General features: G+C 36.7%; 1 protein-coding gene across 1 annotated transcript; it reads right to left on the reverse strand.

Annotated features, from left to right (window-relative positions):
• Positions 1–417: 417 nt before the first annotated feature.
• On the reverse strand, positions 418–1,080 carry HSP17.4 (cytosolic class II small heat shock protein HCT2). The gene has a single exon (NM_001247201.3). The coding sequence runs from the start codon at positions 1,041–1,043 to the stop codon at positions 576–578; it is 468 nt and encodes a 155-aa protein (NP_001234130.2). The 5' UTR covers positions 1,044–1,080; the 3' UTR covers positions 418–575.
• Between the last annotated feature and the right edge of the window lie 16,085 nt (positions 1,081–17,165).

The following is a 17,165-nucleotide window of genomic DNA, read 5'->3' on the forward strand; positions in this document are numbered from 1 at the left end:
TATTTATAAGCTTATATTCTACTAATTTGATTTCTAATTATAAAAGCAAATATTTAAAAACTCTTTTTCTTCATGATTCAACCATCTAATTTGACCTATTTATATCTGGTTTAATCCATTTATTTATGGGTATTATTTATGTAATTAATATTTTTTAAATCTTGTGCCCTCCGCCACTGAATTATGCATGTATACATGAAGAGAATAAAGAAAATATTGGTTCTTATTCTTTCGACAATTTGTAGCTTCCTTATCTTCTCCACTTTTTACCGCAAAGATACTAATTTATGAAGTTGTAGAGAATTTTGATAACACAAAACTCTAAAAAAGATAAGTAATTTAGTAAAAAAAACTATCAACCAGATTAAAGTAAATGGCTTTTCGTGAAACAGTTATAACACACAATCAAGGAGATGAGGCAAAAAGTAATTAAAATTCGATTCTTTATCAAACAAGATACATGCATTAAAATTTGTATTTTGTTAATCCTTGGATGCATCAAAATATGGTAATCTAGAGCAGCAATTGCTTTATTACATCAAAACAGAGCAAGAAAACAGAGTAACTTTATATTTTCAAGCAACTTTGACCTGAATGGTTTTGGACTTCTTTGGCTCAGGAGGAGGCAGCTTCTGAACAGTAACAGTCAGAACTCCATCTTGACAAACTGCAGAAATTGCATCAGTATTCGCATTCTCCGGCAGACTAAACTTCCTCATGAATTTCCCAACCCTTCTCTCCATTCTAATAAACTTTACACCTTCTTTCTCTTCTTCCCTCTTCCTTTCACCACTAATCAACAGCACATTGTCTTCTTCTACCTGCACTTTGATATCTCCAGATTTCAACCCTGGCATATCCACAACGAAAACATATGAATCAGGATACTCTTTCACGTCCACTGGTGTCGCAGCCATTGCCTTAGCATCACGAACATACTTCTTTGATGGTGCATTCACGGAATCTTCACCAGCAGCTTCCATCATATGCTGAAGAGTGTGGAAGAGTGGTGTGTTATCAATACCCATCAACCTCAAATCCATTCTTCTATCGTGTTTGAAATTGGATTTTTATTCTGTCTGATTACAGGGGATGTTGAGAGGTGTTTATATAACACAAGTGTGGAAAATTCTAGAGGAAGATAGAAACAGGAGGAAGTTTCGAGGAGCTTCTTTCTTTTCATCGCCTTGTTTCGATAATTGTCTAGAACATTCCTGACTTAATAATAAAAATTTGTTTTTCAAATATTATCTTGAGAAACAAGAAACAAGGTAAAAAATTATCAATGTATGTTTTAGACAAAAATTATGAAATAAAAGAATGGGAAAATACCCAAGTAACCCCTCAACCTATGTCCGAAATCTCAAAGACACACTTATACTATAGTAAGATCCTATTACCCTCTGAACTTATTTTATATGTAATTTTCTATCCCTTTTTAGCCTACGTGGCACTAGTTCGGAAAAAAAAGTCAATTATCGTTGGGTTCACAAGATAGTGCCACATAAGCTAAAAAGGGTAAAAATTATTAATAAAATAAGTTCACGAGGGTAATAGGACCTTAGTATAGTATAAGTGTGTCTCTGAGATTTCGAGCATAGGTTGAGGGGATACTTAGGCATTATCGCTAAAAAAAAATAATAAAAAAAGTTGACATGTCTAAAGTTTAGGAGAAAGTGTTGCTGCTTTGATTTTGAACAAGAAAAAATAAAGAAAAAGAAATACATCTGTTTTTAAGAAATATTCGAAAAAAATATATTACTTTATCTTATTGTTTGTGAATTTATCATGCTAAATAAAAATATGGTTAAATTCATGATCTACTTTTTAATTTTTGAATATATAAATATAAGATGACATTAATGATATAATAAATATTAAATTTGTGGAGAATATTTTGTTCTTATCAAATTTGGAGAATAATTTTTAAAAATTTGTTAATTTTACCGGTTATAATACTTATTAATATATTGTAATCTTGATTTTTAAAAATTAAATAGGACACATGTCTTTCATATAGAAGCGCACCTAACAAAATGGAGGAAAAGTGTAACGGAGGGAGCCAAATTCGAGATTTAAAAGCGTAGATATGTCTTACCTCGTTTAACTTTTAAAAATAATAATTTAAACCACTTCTACTCTGTCATGTCCTATTTGACGCATTCTATCCTCAGAATTGCAGTTGTCATTGTTTGTTGATCCCAATGATGTATTAAGAGTGACAAATTGACAAGTTGGGGTTAAATTTGGACAGATCAAAATGGTTCAAGACAATAAATGGGTCAAGACCTAATTCAATTTAAATTTGTCTGATTTAGAATAGGTTGGGCCAAAACGGGTTAAGTAGCGGGTCATAGTTCAACCCGCGCAATTTTTACTAAGGGTCTATTTGGAAAGCCACATGTTAATTGAAATTGGTGTAATTACTAAGATAGTAATTACACAATCTAGTAATTACACTACCTATTTGACAATCATAGTGTAATTACATATGTCTTGTTTGGATGTCACAATGTAATTACACATGTTGTCTTTGATACACAATTGCAACTTTAAAATTATATTAAATTTTAAAAATAAAAATAAACTATTTAAAATTTATAATATACAAATAAGAAACTTTATGAATAATATTAAATTAAATTTTCGGAGATATATTCTTTTTTGAAAATATATTACTTAATAAACATATGTTAACTAATATTATGAAAAAATTATTAATTTATAGTTTTTCACATAAACATATTTCAATTGAATTAATCATAAAACCTAAAAGTATGAAGTTTCTATAAACATTGTGAAATGCATGTTTGATTATAAATAATATATCATAAATTAGTAAATATTCAATAAAAAGATAATTTATCAAGTCTAATAAAAAAAGATGACTAGCAATACTAATCAAATGAAACTAAAAATATAACATAAATTATTTATTCAAAAAAAAAAAAAATTTAGCATAATATTCTTATAGCAAATTTCAACATAGCATACGTAAATATGATTTATTTATTATGCTAATGAGAAAATAAGTATGACATATAATAAATAGATAATATGAAAAATAGCAAATTTGAGAACGAGAAGAAAATAAAATATAATAATATAAAATAAAAATAAACTTGTAGAACTTTTTACAATATAATAAAACTAAAATAGAACGTAACATAATAGAAGTGAAAAAAGATTAAATACAAAAATAAAAATAGAATTAAAAAAAGAAATTTAAAAGCCCCTGCCTGTAAATTGGAGAGTGTAATTATCCTTAATCAATTACATCAATTACCTGCTGACCAAGTAATTACCTTATCCAACCAAATAGAACAAACATTGTAATTACACAAATTACATCAAATCCAATTATCAGGATGTACTTCCAAACAGTCTCTAAGTTTTAATACCCTGTTTGTTATTTTATAAGTTAGTACCTCATAATTTTTTTTAATTATAACTATATATAACATTTAAAATCAAAAAAATATTTTGATAAGATTTCTCAAAAATCAATTTAGGTTATATATCAACCTAAATTTTTAATAGGTTGAATTGAAATGTATTGAGCTAACAAATGGACGAATCAATAATTAATCCGAACCTATACCTATATATATATATATATATATATATATATATAAATGAGGACCACAGACAAGACAATGTGACACCTCTCTATGGCCTCCATTCCTTTTTTTCTTTTTTTTCCCCTATTTTTTGACATTTTTTCTTCTTTCTTTTCATAAAATAATTTATTTATTAATTAAAAAAATTCAAGCAAATTTATTATTGTAATTATATATAATGAGTTACAAAAAAACCTCCATTTGTTGATATTCTCACTTAAATAGCATATCTTTTCAATTTCTTTCTAACTGTTTTTATGGCTTATCTAATCTATAAATACCTATCATCTATAGAGATGTTGAATGTTCATTTTCATTTTTCCATTCTTTCTTTTTTGTCACGACCCAAATCCGGGCCGCGACTGGCACCCACACTTACCCTCCTATGTGAGCGAACCAACCAATCTAGACCTTAACATTTCAAGGTAATATCAACATAAAGTAATGCGGAAGACTTAAACTCATTAATAAAATCAATAACTATTATTATTATTATTCCCAAAATCTGGAAGTCATCACCACAAGAACATCTACTTTAAACTACTAATTCTGAGAGTTTCTAAGAAGCTAAAAATACATACGAAGCTAGTCCATGCCGGAAGTTCAAGGCATCAAGACTTGAAGAAGAAGATCCAGTCCAAGCTAGAAGCATTAGCTCACCCTGAATTTCCGATGTAGTAAGACTGGCTTGAGTTACTGTTGAGTCGAAGATGACGGTACGTTTGCTGCACTCCACAAATAAACAAGAAGAAGACAATAAAAGTAGGGGTCAGTACAAAACACGGGTACTGAGTAGATATCATCGGCCAACTCAAAATAGAAAACAGTATGTATTAAGCAATATCATAAAATCAACTAATATCCTTAGCATGCAGCATTTACAGTTACCATAACCCTTGGTTACAACACCAAACACATCAATGAGGACTCACACCTCCTCATCATACTCATTTGGAAATTTAGTTCATTAGATTGGATATATTAACGTATTTCAAGATTCATTATCTTTATTCCCCTCGTGTCGGTACGTGACACTCCGCTCCTCAATATACTATCCTGGTGTCGGAACGTGACACTCCGATCCTCATTCTATCCTGGTACCGGAACGTGGCACCCGATCCATATTCTATCCTGGTGTCGGAACGTGACACTCCGATCCTCATATACTATCCTGGTACCGGAACGTGGCACCCGATCCATATTCTATCCTGGTGTCGAAACGTGACACCCGATCCTCATATACTATCCTGGTACCGAAACGTGGCACCCGATCCATATTCTATCCTGGTGTCGGAACGTGACACCCGATCCATATTCTATCCTGGTACCGGAACGTGGCACCCAATCCTCATATACTATCCTGGTACCGGAACGTGGCACCCGATCCCCCAATCTCACTACTTTCATTCATCAAGCCTTCTTTTATACCAAGGCATCATCATTAACAAAGTAGATTAGGGTTTCTTTTCAAGATTTGGGATTCAATAGCTGCATCATGCTTATTTATTCATAATTACATAATCACATCATTCATGCAGGCATACAATTAATCATATAGAAGGGTTTACAATACTACTAACACATATCATTCACTATTAAGAGTTTACTACGAATAGCATGAAAACCATAACCTACCTCCACCGAAGAATTGAAATCAAGCAAGTTAATCCTCAAAGCTTGGTGCTTTCCTCTTCTCTCGATCGTTTCTCTCTCTCCCTTCTTGTTCTTTCTGTTTTCTTATTCAAACCCTCTTTCTTTTACCCAAATTAGTATATAATTAAGAATAAAAGATGGCAATAATACCCCACTAATTAACTTAAGGTTACCTCTTTTAACCCCCAAGAATTTGAGTTATTAATATAAACCCACGAAATATATAATTATAGCAGGAATAGTCCAAAACGCCCCTTTAAAACTTAACCAGAAATCCGACTCCAACTGGGATTATGCAAACTGTGACGGGCCGTCGCGCCTGCGACGGTCCGTCCTGCTGTCCGTCGCATAGTTCAGAAACTTGATTTTGGGTGAATGGCCTGTGACGGTCCGTCCTGCCACTCCGTTACGAAGTTCAGAGAGTCGATTTTCAGTACCCAATTTCAGATTTTCTAAGTGTTTTGAAACGAGACCCTGCGATGGTCCGTCGTGCCCTTGACGGTCCGTCGTGGGGTCCGTCGCTTCTGCCAGTTTTTCCAGAATTGAAGTCTGTTGCTCAAAACGACTAAACAGGTTTTTACAATAGATATCAATTTACCCATCGTTCGTCCCCGAACGATCACAAGAAGGAAAACAAGGGAGAAAAGGAGTACTTGAATCTTTAAACAGATGTGGATATCTTTCTCGCATATCCGCCTCCTTCTCCCAAGTGGCTTCAACGGGTCGATTCTTCCATTGTACCTTGATGGATGCAATCTCTCTTGACCTCAACTTGCGAACTTCTCTATCTAAAATAGCAATAGGCTCCTCCTCATAAGACAAGTTCTCATCAAGCAAAACTGAATCCCAACGGATAATGTAGTTTCCATCCCCATGGTATCTTTTCAACGTCGACACATGGAATATCGGATGTACTCCGGACAGCCCTGGAGGCAAGGCTAACTCATAAGCCACCTCTCCTACTCGCTTAAGTACTTCAAATGATCCAATGTACCTTGGACTTAGTTTACCCCTTTTTACAAACCGCATCACCCCTTTCATGGGCGAAACCTTCAACAAGACTTGTTCACCTTCCATGAACTCTAGGTCTCTAACCTTTCGATCTGCATATTCTTTTTGTCTACTTTGCGCCGCTAGAAGCTTTTCTTGAATAGACTTCACTTTCTCTATCGAATCCCTCAAAAGGTCAGTACCCCAAGGTCTAACCTCGAATGCATCAAACCACCCAATGGGAGACCTATATCTCCTCCCATACAATGCTTCAAATGGGGCCATATCAATACTTGAGTGATAGCTATTATTGTATGAAAACTCCGTTAAGGGTAAGAAGCTATCCCAATGGCCACCAAACTCTATCACACATGCACGAAGCATATCTTCCAACACTTGAATCGTTCTCTCAGACTGACCATCGGTCTGAGGATGAAACGCAGTACTAAGGTCCAACCTAGTACCCAATTCCGCATGCAATGTTTTCCAAAACTTAGAAGTAAACTGCGTACCTCTATCTGATATGATGGATAGTGGAACCCCATGCTATCGCACCACTTCCGAGATGTAAAGTTTGGCTAACTTCTCTGCATTGTAAGTCACCTTGACCGGAATGAAGTGAGCAGACTTAGTTAACCTATCAACAATTACCCAAATAGAATCAAACTTTCCCAATGTCTTGGGAAGACCAACCACAAAGTCCATTGCAATTCTCTCCCACTTCCATTCAGGAATGGGCATTCTCTGAAGTGTTCCTCCGGGCCTCTGGTGTTCATACTTTACTTGTTGACAGTTTGGACACTTGGCAATAAAGTCAACAATATCACGCTTCATTCTACTCCACCAAAAATGTTGCTTTAGGTCACGATACATCTTGGTTGCACCCGGATGTATAGAATACCTTGAACTATGAGCCTCTGTCAGAATAGTGTTGATCAAATCATCGACGCGGGGTACGCATACCCTTCCTTTGATCCTCAAAACACCTTCCTCATCAATTTGTGCTTCCATAGCCTCTCCTCGCAATACCTTATCTTGAATTCTGCGCAGTTTCTCATTATCAGACTGTCTTCCCTTAATCTTGTCAAGGAAGGAAGATCTTGCCTCCACACAAGCTAAAAGTCCTCCCTTCTCATTTACTTCTAATCTCATAAGGTCGTTAGCCAGAATCTGAACTTCTCTAGCCAATGGGCGTCTAGAAGCTTGCAAGTGAGCTAGACTTCCCATGCTTCCCGCCTTTCTACTTAAAGCATCCGCTACAACATTCGCCTTCCCCGGATGATACAAAATAGTGATGTCGTAGTCCTTCAGTAGTTCCATCCATCTCCTCTGTCTCAAGTTCAAATCTTTTTGAGTAAAGACATACTGTAGGCTACGATGATCCGTATAGATCTCACACTTAACCCCATATAAATAGTGTCTCCATTGCTTTAATGCAAACACTACCGCAGCCAATTCCAAATCGTGGGTCGGATAGTTACGTTCATGCACCTTTAATTGCCTTGAAGCATAAGCAATCACACTCTTTTCTTGCATTAGTACTGCACCCAAACCAGAATAGGATGCATCACAATAAACAATGAAGTTCTTACCCTCTACTGGCAAGGTAAGGATAGGTGCGGTAGTCAACAAGGTCTTGAGCTTCTGAAAGCTTTCCTCGCACTCATCCGACCATACAAATGGAACATTTTGCTTAGTCAAGTTCGTCAGTTGGGAAGCAATAGAAGAGAATCCCTTGACGAATCGGCGGTAGTAGCTAGCTAACCCAATAAAGCTCCTTATTTCTGACACATTAGTAGGTCTTACCCAATTCTTCACTGTCTCAATCTTAGAAGGATCCACCATCACTCCATCCTTAGAAACCACGTGCCCCGAGAAGGACACTGCATCTAGACAAAACTCACACTTAGAGAACTTGGCATAAAGCTTTTTCTCCCTCAACATTTCCAATACCATTCTCAAATGCTCTTCATGTTCCTTCTTGCTCTTTGAGTATACCAATACATCATCAATAAATACGATCACCAAGAGGTCCAAATATGGCTTAAAAATCCCGTTCATCAAGCTCATGAACGCAGCAGGGGCATTCGTAAGACCAAAAGACATCACTACAAATTCGTAATGCCCATACCTCGTTCGAAAAGCAGTCTTTGGCACATCCGTTGCCCGTATTTTCAATTGATGATAATCGGATCTCAAGTCAATCTTAGAGAAGACACAAGCACCTTGTAACTGATCGAACAAGTCATCAATGCGGGGAAGAGGATACTTGTTCTTTATGTTACCTTGTTTAGTTGTCTGTAGTCTATACACATTCGAAAACTCCCATCCTTCTTCTTTACAAACAAAACCGGAGCACCCCAAGGAGATGCACTTGGTCTAATAAAGCCTTTGTTCAATAACTCTTGAAGTTGTGCCTTTAACTCTCTTAACTCTGCGGGAGCCATTCTATAAGGGGGTATAGAAATGGGGCGTGTGCCCGGTTCGAGATCGATACAGAAGTCAATAATCCTATCTGGTGGCATACCAGGAAGATCTGCAGGGAACACATCCAGAAACTCACGGACTACTGAAACCGACTCAATTGAAGGCACTTGGGTAGTGTCATCCTTGAGATGTGCCAAGAAAGCTAAACACCCTTTACTAACCATTTTCTTAGCACGAAGAAAGGAGATGATACGCACCGGATTGGAAGTGTAGTCACCCTCCCACACTAACGGATCTGTCCCAGGCTTGGCTAACGTCACCGTTTTAGCATTACAATCCAAGATCGCAAATTGCGGAGAAAGCCAAGTCATACCCAGAATTACATCAAAATCATCCATTTCTAAGATAACCAAATCTACATAAGTGTTGCTCCCCACAAAGTTCACTAAACAAGACCTATACACCTTTTCAACTACCACAGACTCACCCACCGGAGTAGAAACACGAATAGGCATATCAAGTAATTCACAATGTAAAGTTAGACCATTAGCAAATGAGGAAGATACATAAGAAAATGTGGATCCAGGATCAAACAATACAGAAGCCATGCAATCACAAACCAAAAGATTACCTGTGATGACAGCATCAGATGCCTCAGCTTCAGACCGCCCAGGGAAAGCGTAACAATGGGCCCTATCGTTCGTCTGTCCGTTGCCCCTACCTTGTTGTGATGTAGTGGCTCCAGTTTGCCCATCACCTCGGCCGTTTTGGTGACCACCATTTCCTCGACCACTACGTCCTCCAGAATAACGGCCTCTGCCATGACCACCTCTACCTCTAACATTTGGAGGTCCGTAACTCTGTTTTGGACAATATCTCTTAATATGTCCAATCTCCCCAAATCCATAGCACTCTCTGGGTTCATGCATAGGTCTCTCAGAGAAGTGTTGACCGGTCGGAGGTGGATCCCCAACTACAGTCTGTAGTGAAGACTGAATTGGTCGGACTGAGTAACTTCCCGAACCCTGTCCTCTAGTGTAAGCACCATTAAACTCACCTCCCTTTCGAAACCTTTTTGATGTCGATGTCGGGGTGAAGTCGTCTGGCTTCACTCCTTCCACTTCTATCACAAAGTCTACCACCTCTTGGAAAGATTTTGCCGTTGCCGCTATCTGTAAGGCCGAAATCCGAAATTCTGACCTCAACCCCTTCACAAACCGGCGAATTCGCTCTTGTGGACTGAAACACAGTTGGGTGGCATACCGGGATAATGCACGAAACTTAGCCTCATATGCATTGACCGACATCCTACCTTGCTCTAGGCTCAAGAACTCATCCCTTTTCCTATCCCTCAAAGTTCGGGGGATATACTTCTCCATAAACAAGCTAGAGAATGAGGCCCAAGTCATAGGTGGTGCCTCTGTTGGTTGACACTCAATATGTGACCGCCACCACATTTTGGCGTTCCCTTGAAACTGATAACTCACGAACTCAACACCAAACCATTCTACTATACCCATCTTGTGTAGTAGCTCATGACAGTCAACCAGAAAATCGTAAGCATCCTTAGATTCAGCACCCTTGAAGACTGGAGGTTTCAATTTCAAGAACTTACTGAAAAGTTCATGCTGATCATTTGTCATTATAGGCCTAGTAGTCAGACGAGGAAACGTGCCTATGTCAAATGAGACATCCATGCGGGGAGCCATAGTAGCCGCATGTTGTACCTCCGGAGCCTGAGGTGCTGGTGCAGAAAACACTGGGAATGTCTGACCCTGATCAGATAACCCGCTAAGATAAGCCAGAACCTGATTGATCATCTCTGGGGTAGGTTGGGGTAGCAATCCCTCATTCTGCACTTGTTCAGTTTCCCCATCCTCCCCTTCTCTTATTACTTCCTCAGTCGGTGGAGGAGTCACTGCCCTAGTATCAGATGGGCTAGGCGCTTGTCCTCTTCCCCTAGAGGACGTCCTCCCACGACCTCTACCACGGCCCCTTGCCGCTGTTCTTCCTCGAGCCACAGCCCCAGTGGCTGGCTTAGTTGTTTCTTGTCTGGCCGGTGTTGGTGTTAGCGTAGTCGTTGCTCTAGTTCTAACCATCTGCGAAAGAGAGTGAAGATGGTCAGATACCAATTCGTATCGCCTAGATACCAATTGGACTCAAGTAGTAGCACGAAAGAAAGAATGAAAGAGTGAAATTTTCCTAAAGTCTTATAGCCTCTCAAGGAAAAGTAAAGGCGTCCCCCTACCGTTCCTTAAGACTCTACTAGACCTGTTCTTGTGTGATGAGACCAACGAACCTAATTCTCTGATACCAAGTTTGTCACGACCCAAATCCGGGCCGCGACTGGCACCCACACTTACCCTCCTATGTGAGCGAACCAACCAATCTAAACCTTAACATTTCAAGGTAATATCAACATAAAGTAATGTGGAAGACTTAAACTCATTAATAAAATCAATAACTATTATTATTATTATTCCCAAAATCTGGAAGTCATCACCACAAGAACATCTACTTTAAACTACTAATTCTAAGAGTTTCTAAGAAGCTAAAAATACATAAGAAGCTAGTCCATGCCGGAAGTTCAAGGCATCAAGACTTGAAGAAGAAGATCCAGTCCAAGCTAGAAGCATTAGCTCACCCTGAATTTTCGATGTAGTAAGACTGGCTTGAGTTACTGTTGAGTCGAAGATGACGGCACGTTTGCTGCACTCCACAAATAAACAAGAAGAAAATAATAAAAGTAGGGGTCAGTATAAAACACGGGTACTGAGTAGATATCATCGGCCAACTCAAAATAGAAAACAGTATGTATTAAGCAATATCATAAAATCAACTAATATCCTTAGCATGCAGAATTTACAGTTACCATAACCCTTGGTTACAACACCAAGCACATTAATGAGGACTCACACCTCCTCATCATACTCATTTGGGAATTTAGTTCATTAGATTGGATATATTAACATATTTCAAGATTCATTATCTTTATTCCCCTCGTGTCGGTACGTGACACTCCGCTCCTCAATATACTATCCTGGTGTCGGAACGTGACACTCTGATCCTCATTCTATCCTGGTACCGGAACGTGGCACCCGATCCATATTCTATCCTGGTGTCGGAACGTGACACTCCGATCCTCATATACTATCCTGGTACCGGAACGTGGCACCCGATCCATATTCTATCCCGGTGTCAAAACGTGACACCCGATCCTCATATACTATCCTGGTACCGGAACGTGGCATCCGATCCATATTCTATCCTGGTGTCGGAACGTGACACCCGATCCATATTCTATCCTGGTACCGGAACGTGGCACCCGATCCTCATATACTATCCTGATACTGGAACGTGGCACCCGATCCCCTAATCTCACTACTTTCATTCATCAAGCCTTCTTTTATACCAAGGCATCATCATTAACAAAGTAGATTAGGGTTTCTTTTCAAGATTTGGGATTCAATAGCTGCATCATGCTTATTTATTCATAATTACATAATCACATCATTCATGCAGGCATACAATTAAGCATATAGAAGGGTTTACAATACTACTAACACATATCATTCACTATTAAGAGTTTACTACGAATAGCATGAAAACCATAACCTACCTCCACCGAAGAATTGAAATCAAGCAAGTTAATCCTCAAAGCTTGGTGCTTTCCTCTTCTCTCGATCGTTTCTCTCTCTCCCTTCTTGTTCTTTCTGTTTTCTTATTCAAACCCTCTTTCTTTTACCCAAATTAGTATATAATTAAGAATAAAAGATGGCAATAATACCCCACTAATTAACTTAAGGTTACCTCTTTTAACCCCCAAGAATTTGAGTTATTAATATAAACCCACGAAATATATAATTATAGCAGGAATAGTCCAAAATGCCCCTTTAAAACTTAACCAGAAATCCGACTCCAACTGGGATTATGCAAACTGTGACGGGCCGTCGCGCCTGCGACGGTCCGTCCTGCTGTCCGTCGCATAGTTCAGAAACTTGATTTTGGGTGAATGGCCTGTGACGGTCCGTCACACCTTTGACGGTCCGTCCTGCCACTCCGTTACGAAGTTGAGAGAGTCGATTTTCAGTACCCAATTTCAGATTTTCTAAGTGTTTTGAAACGAGACCCTGCGACGGTCCGTCGTGCCCTTGACGGTCCGTCGTGCCCTTGACGGTCCGTCGTGGGGTCCGTCGCTTCGACCAGTTTTTCCAGAATTGAAGTCTGTTGCTCAAAACGACTAAACAGGTCGTTACATTTTTAGTAGTATAGGTTTTTAATTTTCTTTTCTTCATCTTTTTATTCATCAATCACATACATAATAAAAAGAAGACATAGAAAAATGATGTCACAATATGACCTTCACTTTGATGAAGATCATAGATATATTCTTCAAAGATTCATCACATTATTTGGTATAAGTTCAATAAAATGAAGAAGGAAGCATAATTATCTTGGAGATTCCGGAAGATAGAGTCATAGTAGTATAAAAATTTGAAAGATTTCCAAACATTTGAAAATTCATTGTTGTATCATTTTGATTCCAATTAGTATTATTCTATTCTCTTTTATTTTATTTCATTGATTTGAACAAAAAAATGAATATTCTATTCATTGTTGTTGTCGTTGAAGATGAAAAGATGCACATTTTTTTTATTATTTATATATACGTCAATTTATAGCTAATTAATATTTTATATTTTGCCATGATTGATTTAAAAGTATATTACCTATGGTACATTTCTTTTATATCTACTGGATATTGTTGCCCCTAAAAATATATGATGTGGTCTATCATATTAGTAATCAATCACAAAATAAATGAATAAATTTTATTTTAGTATTAAATTTTTATGATAATATTTTATGAATGAGCACACCCGATATCACTTTGTAAGAATACATTACATTGTTTTTTTAATTAAACATATAAAGTTGATATTTTTTTTAATGTGAATGAATAACACATGACAATGTTAATAAGTAATAAACTCGTATGAGAATAACACATGACACTTCATGTTTCTTCATTAGTTAAAACCATTATTTTTTCATTTATCCTATAAATAAATTGGTGAGGGAAGAAACTAATCCTACAAAAATATTAGAACTTTAAATTTATCATTCCCTAAAATTAATCTCATTAATTTTTCCTTCTTAAACTAAGAAATATGTATGTATCTCTTTATCTTCATAATCTCTATAACTTCTCATAACCCCCAAATTTGAATGCGTAAACTTATTATAATTTATTTTGTTTCTTAATATATATATATATATATATATATATATATATATATAGAGAGAGAGAGAGAGAGAGAGAGAGAGGGAGAGAGAGAGATAGAGTGAGAGAGAGAGAGAGAGAGAGAGAGAGTGAGAGAGAGAGGGGGGGGGGGGACCATGAATTAGAATGGAGATTAAAGAATAGATGTCACGACCCAAAATGAGTCGTGAGCCACACTTACTCCCTAGGTGGGCGAATCAACAAGTCTGAACCCCAACATATACCAATAATTCAACCATAAATAGCAAAAATAATGCGGAAGCTCCAAAAGTTATTAAGTAACCAATTTAAATAAGTTTCTAAAGTTTAATACTTATTATCACAAAATGTGATAGTCATCATCAAGGATATCTATTTTCAAATTACCAAGTCTAAAAGTGTTCAAGAAACCAAAATAAGCAAAAAGATGGCCCATGTCCGAAATTCAAAGACATCAAGACGTGAATGAGAGAATTCAGCACGAGCTAGAATTAATAGCTCACCCTGAACTCTGATATGCTGAAGACTGACTAGAAATAAGGGCGAGTCGAAGTCGATGGAACACATGCTGCACTCCACAAAAGAACAGAGAAGAAAATACGAGTATGGGTCAGTACAAGGAACACGTACTGAGTAGGTATCATCGGTCAACTCAAAATAGAAATCAATATATATTGAATAATAATATAAAATCAACTATAATACTTAACAGGTGGCAAACAACAAACACATGAACCATTGACAACACCACCACCATAATAGGTATACCATCAATCACAACATCAAGCACACCTATGAGTACTCATGCCTCCACACCATGCTCATTTGGAAAATAGGTTCTTTGAGATTAAGTATATTAAGTTACATCAAGATTTCTTGCCTTTAATGTTATTGTGTCGGATGGTGACACTCCGATCCCATAATACCGTGTCGGAACGTGACACTCCGATCCAATAATACCGTGTCGAAACGTGACACTCCGATCCAATTATCTCATTATTTTATTTCATCAAGTCTTCTTTATTCAAGGCGTCATTTTAATAGAAAGGGTTCAAGATTGGAAATTCAACAGTCTCATATTTTTAGGCAAACCACAAACCACACAATCAAAACATACAACCACAATCAAGTACATAGGAGACTTTACAATATCACTCAATACATATCAATCGCTATTTAGAGTTTATCTATCAAATAGAAATAAACCGTAACCTACCTCCACCGAAGAACCGAAGTCAAACAACAATTTCTCCAACGCTTTCCTTTCCTTATTGACTCTGAACCTTTCCAATCTATCAAGTATATATATGCATAAGGTGTAAGTTGACAATCCCATCAACACTTAGATTATTCTGTGTCTAACCTATACCCATCAATTCACCTAATTCTATAATCATTTTCTTAAAGTTCAAACCTAAGGGTAAGTCTTAATTCATTCAATTTGCATAACCTTAATGGTATTCAAATCAAATAAAATACTTCTAATATTTAATTTCTTATCTCAATATATTAAAACATAAATTTATTATATAATAATGTAAGAAACATTGAAATTCCATCTAATTATACGATTCGAGTATTCTACTTCCAACCTGGGATAACCATAACCTTATTTCTTTTAATGACCTATTCATGGTTGCCCCATTACGTTGTCATCATCATTTAGAGTAATTTTTCCCCGCTATTTTATTCCATTTCAAAATTAACACCACACATATGACAAATATAACAACAACAATATTTAATTAAGAGATTAATTAAGCCCTAAATTAAATTAAACTTAATTAAGCCACTGCAATATGTTTGCAATGGCCTGAGCCTATAATTTAATTCTCTCATATATATATTACACCCATCAACACATTACACCATGAATTTCTACCCACATTGATACTTATATTTAACATAATCTCACTTAAAATTAACAGATTGATGGAAGTCAATCTTGTTCAACCCAACACCACTATCTACACTCAAATTCAACCTAACCTTAATTATATTATAATAATAATAATAATAATAATAATAATAATAATAATAAAAAAAAAAAAATATAATAATATGACCTCTATATGTATAAACAAATACATGATTAAGGCAATTATTTCTTACATGTTCGTTGCTCTTATATTCAATTTGTTTTCTTTTCACCGATATGTGTCTCTCTTTTAATTTTCTTTTTTTCTACAAATCAGTTACTACCCTAATTATAATATAACCAATTATAAAAATAACAAAAGTGATCCACCTTACTTCTAATGTTACTTTTCTTAACCACCAACTAAATAAATTATTCAAAACTACCCCACTAATTTCATAATTATAATTATGAATAGTCCAAAACACCCACTTAAATCAATCGGAAGGTATTTTCTAACATAAAAAGTTCTAGTGCTCAAAACGACCAAAAATGGTCGTTACAATAAATACCAATTTACCCATCGTTCGTCCTCGAACGATTTAAAAAAAGAACGGCGAGGACGAGAAAGAGTACCTGAATCAATAAAAAGATGTGGATATCTTTCATGCATATCAGTCTCACTCTCCCAAGTGGACTCTTTAACTGGCCGATTCTTCCACTGAACCTTGATAGAGGCAATCTCTTTTGATCTCAATTTGCGGACCTCTTTATTTAGAATAGAAATAGGCTCCTCCTCATAAGACAGATGCACATCAAGAAGAACTGAATCCCAAAGAATAACATAATTTCCATCACCATGATATTTTTTCAGCATAGACACATGCAATACCGGGTGCACTTTTGACAACCCTAGAGGCAATGCCAATTCATAGGCCACCTCCCCCACGCGCTTCAGAACTTCAAATGGACCAGTATACCTCGGACTAAGCTTACCTCGCTTACCAAACCGCATCACACTTTTCATGGTTGAAACCTTTAGCAAGACTTGTTCACCCTCCATAAAATTCAAATCCCTAACCTTTCGATCTGCATATTCCTTTTGTCATCTCTGAGCTGCTAAAAGCTTTTGTTGAATGAATTTTACTTTATCTAAGTATTCCCTCAAAAGATCGGTACCCCAAGGTCTCACCTCAAATGCATCAAACCAACCAATGGGAGACCTACATCTCCTCCCATACAGTGCCTCAAATGGGGCCATATCAATACTTGAGTGATAGCTATTATTGTATGAAAACTCCACTAAGGGTAAGAATTTATCCCAATGACCACCAAAATCTATCATACACGTACG

Source organism: Solanum lycopersicum, chromosome 8 (assembly GCF_036512215.1).
Source record: "Solanum lycopersicum chromosome 8, SLM_r2.1".
Lineage (NCBI taxonomy): Eukaryota > Viridiplantae > Streptophyta > Magnoliopsida > Solanales > Solanaceae > Solanum > Solanum lycopersicum.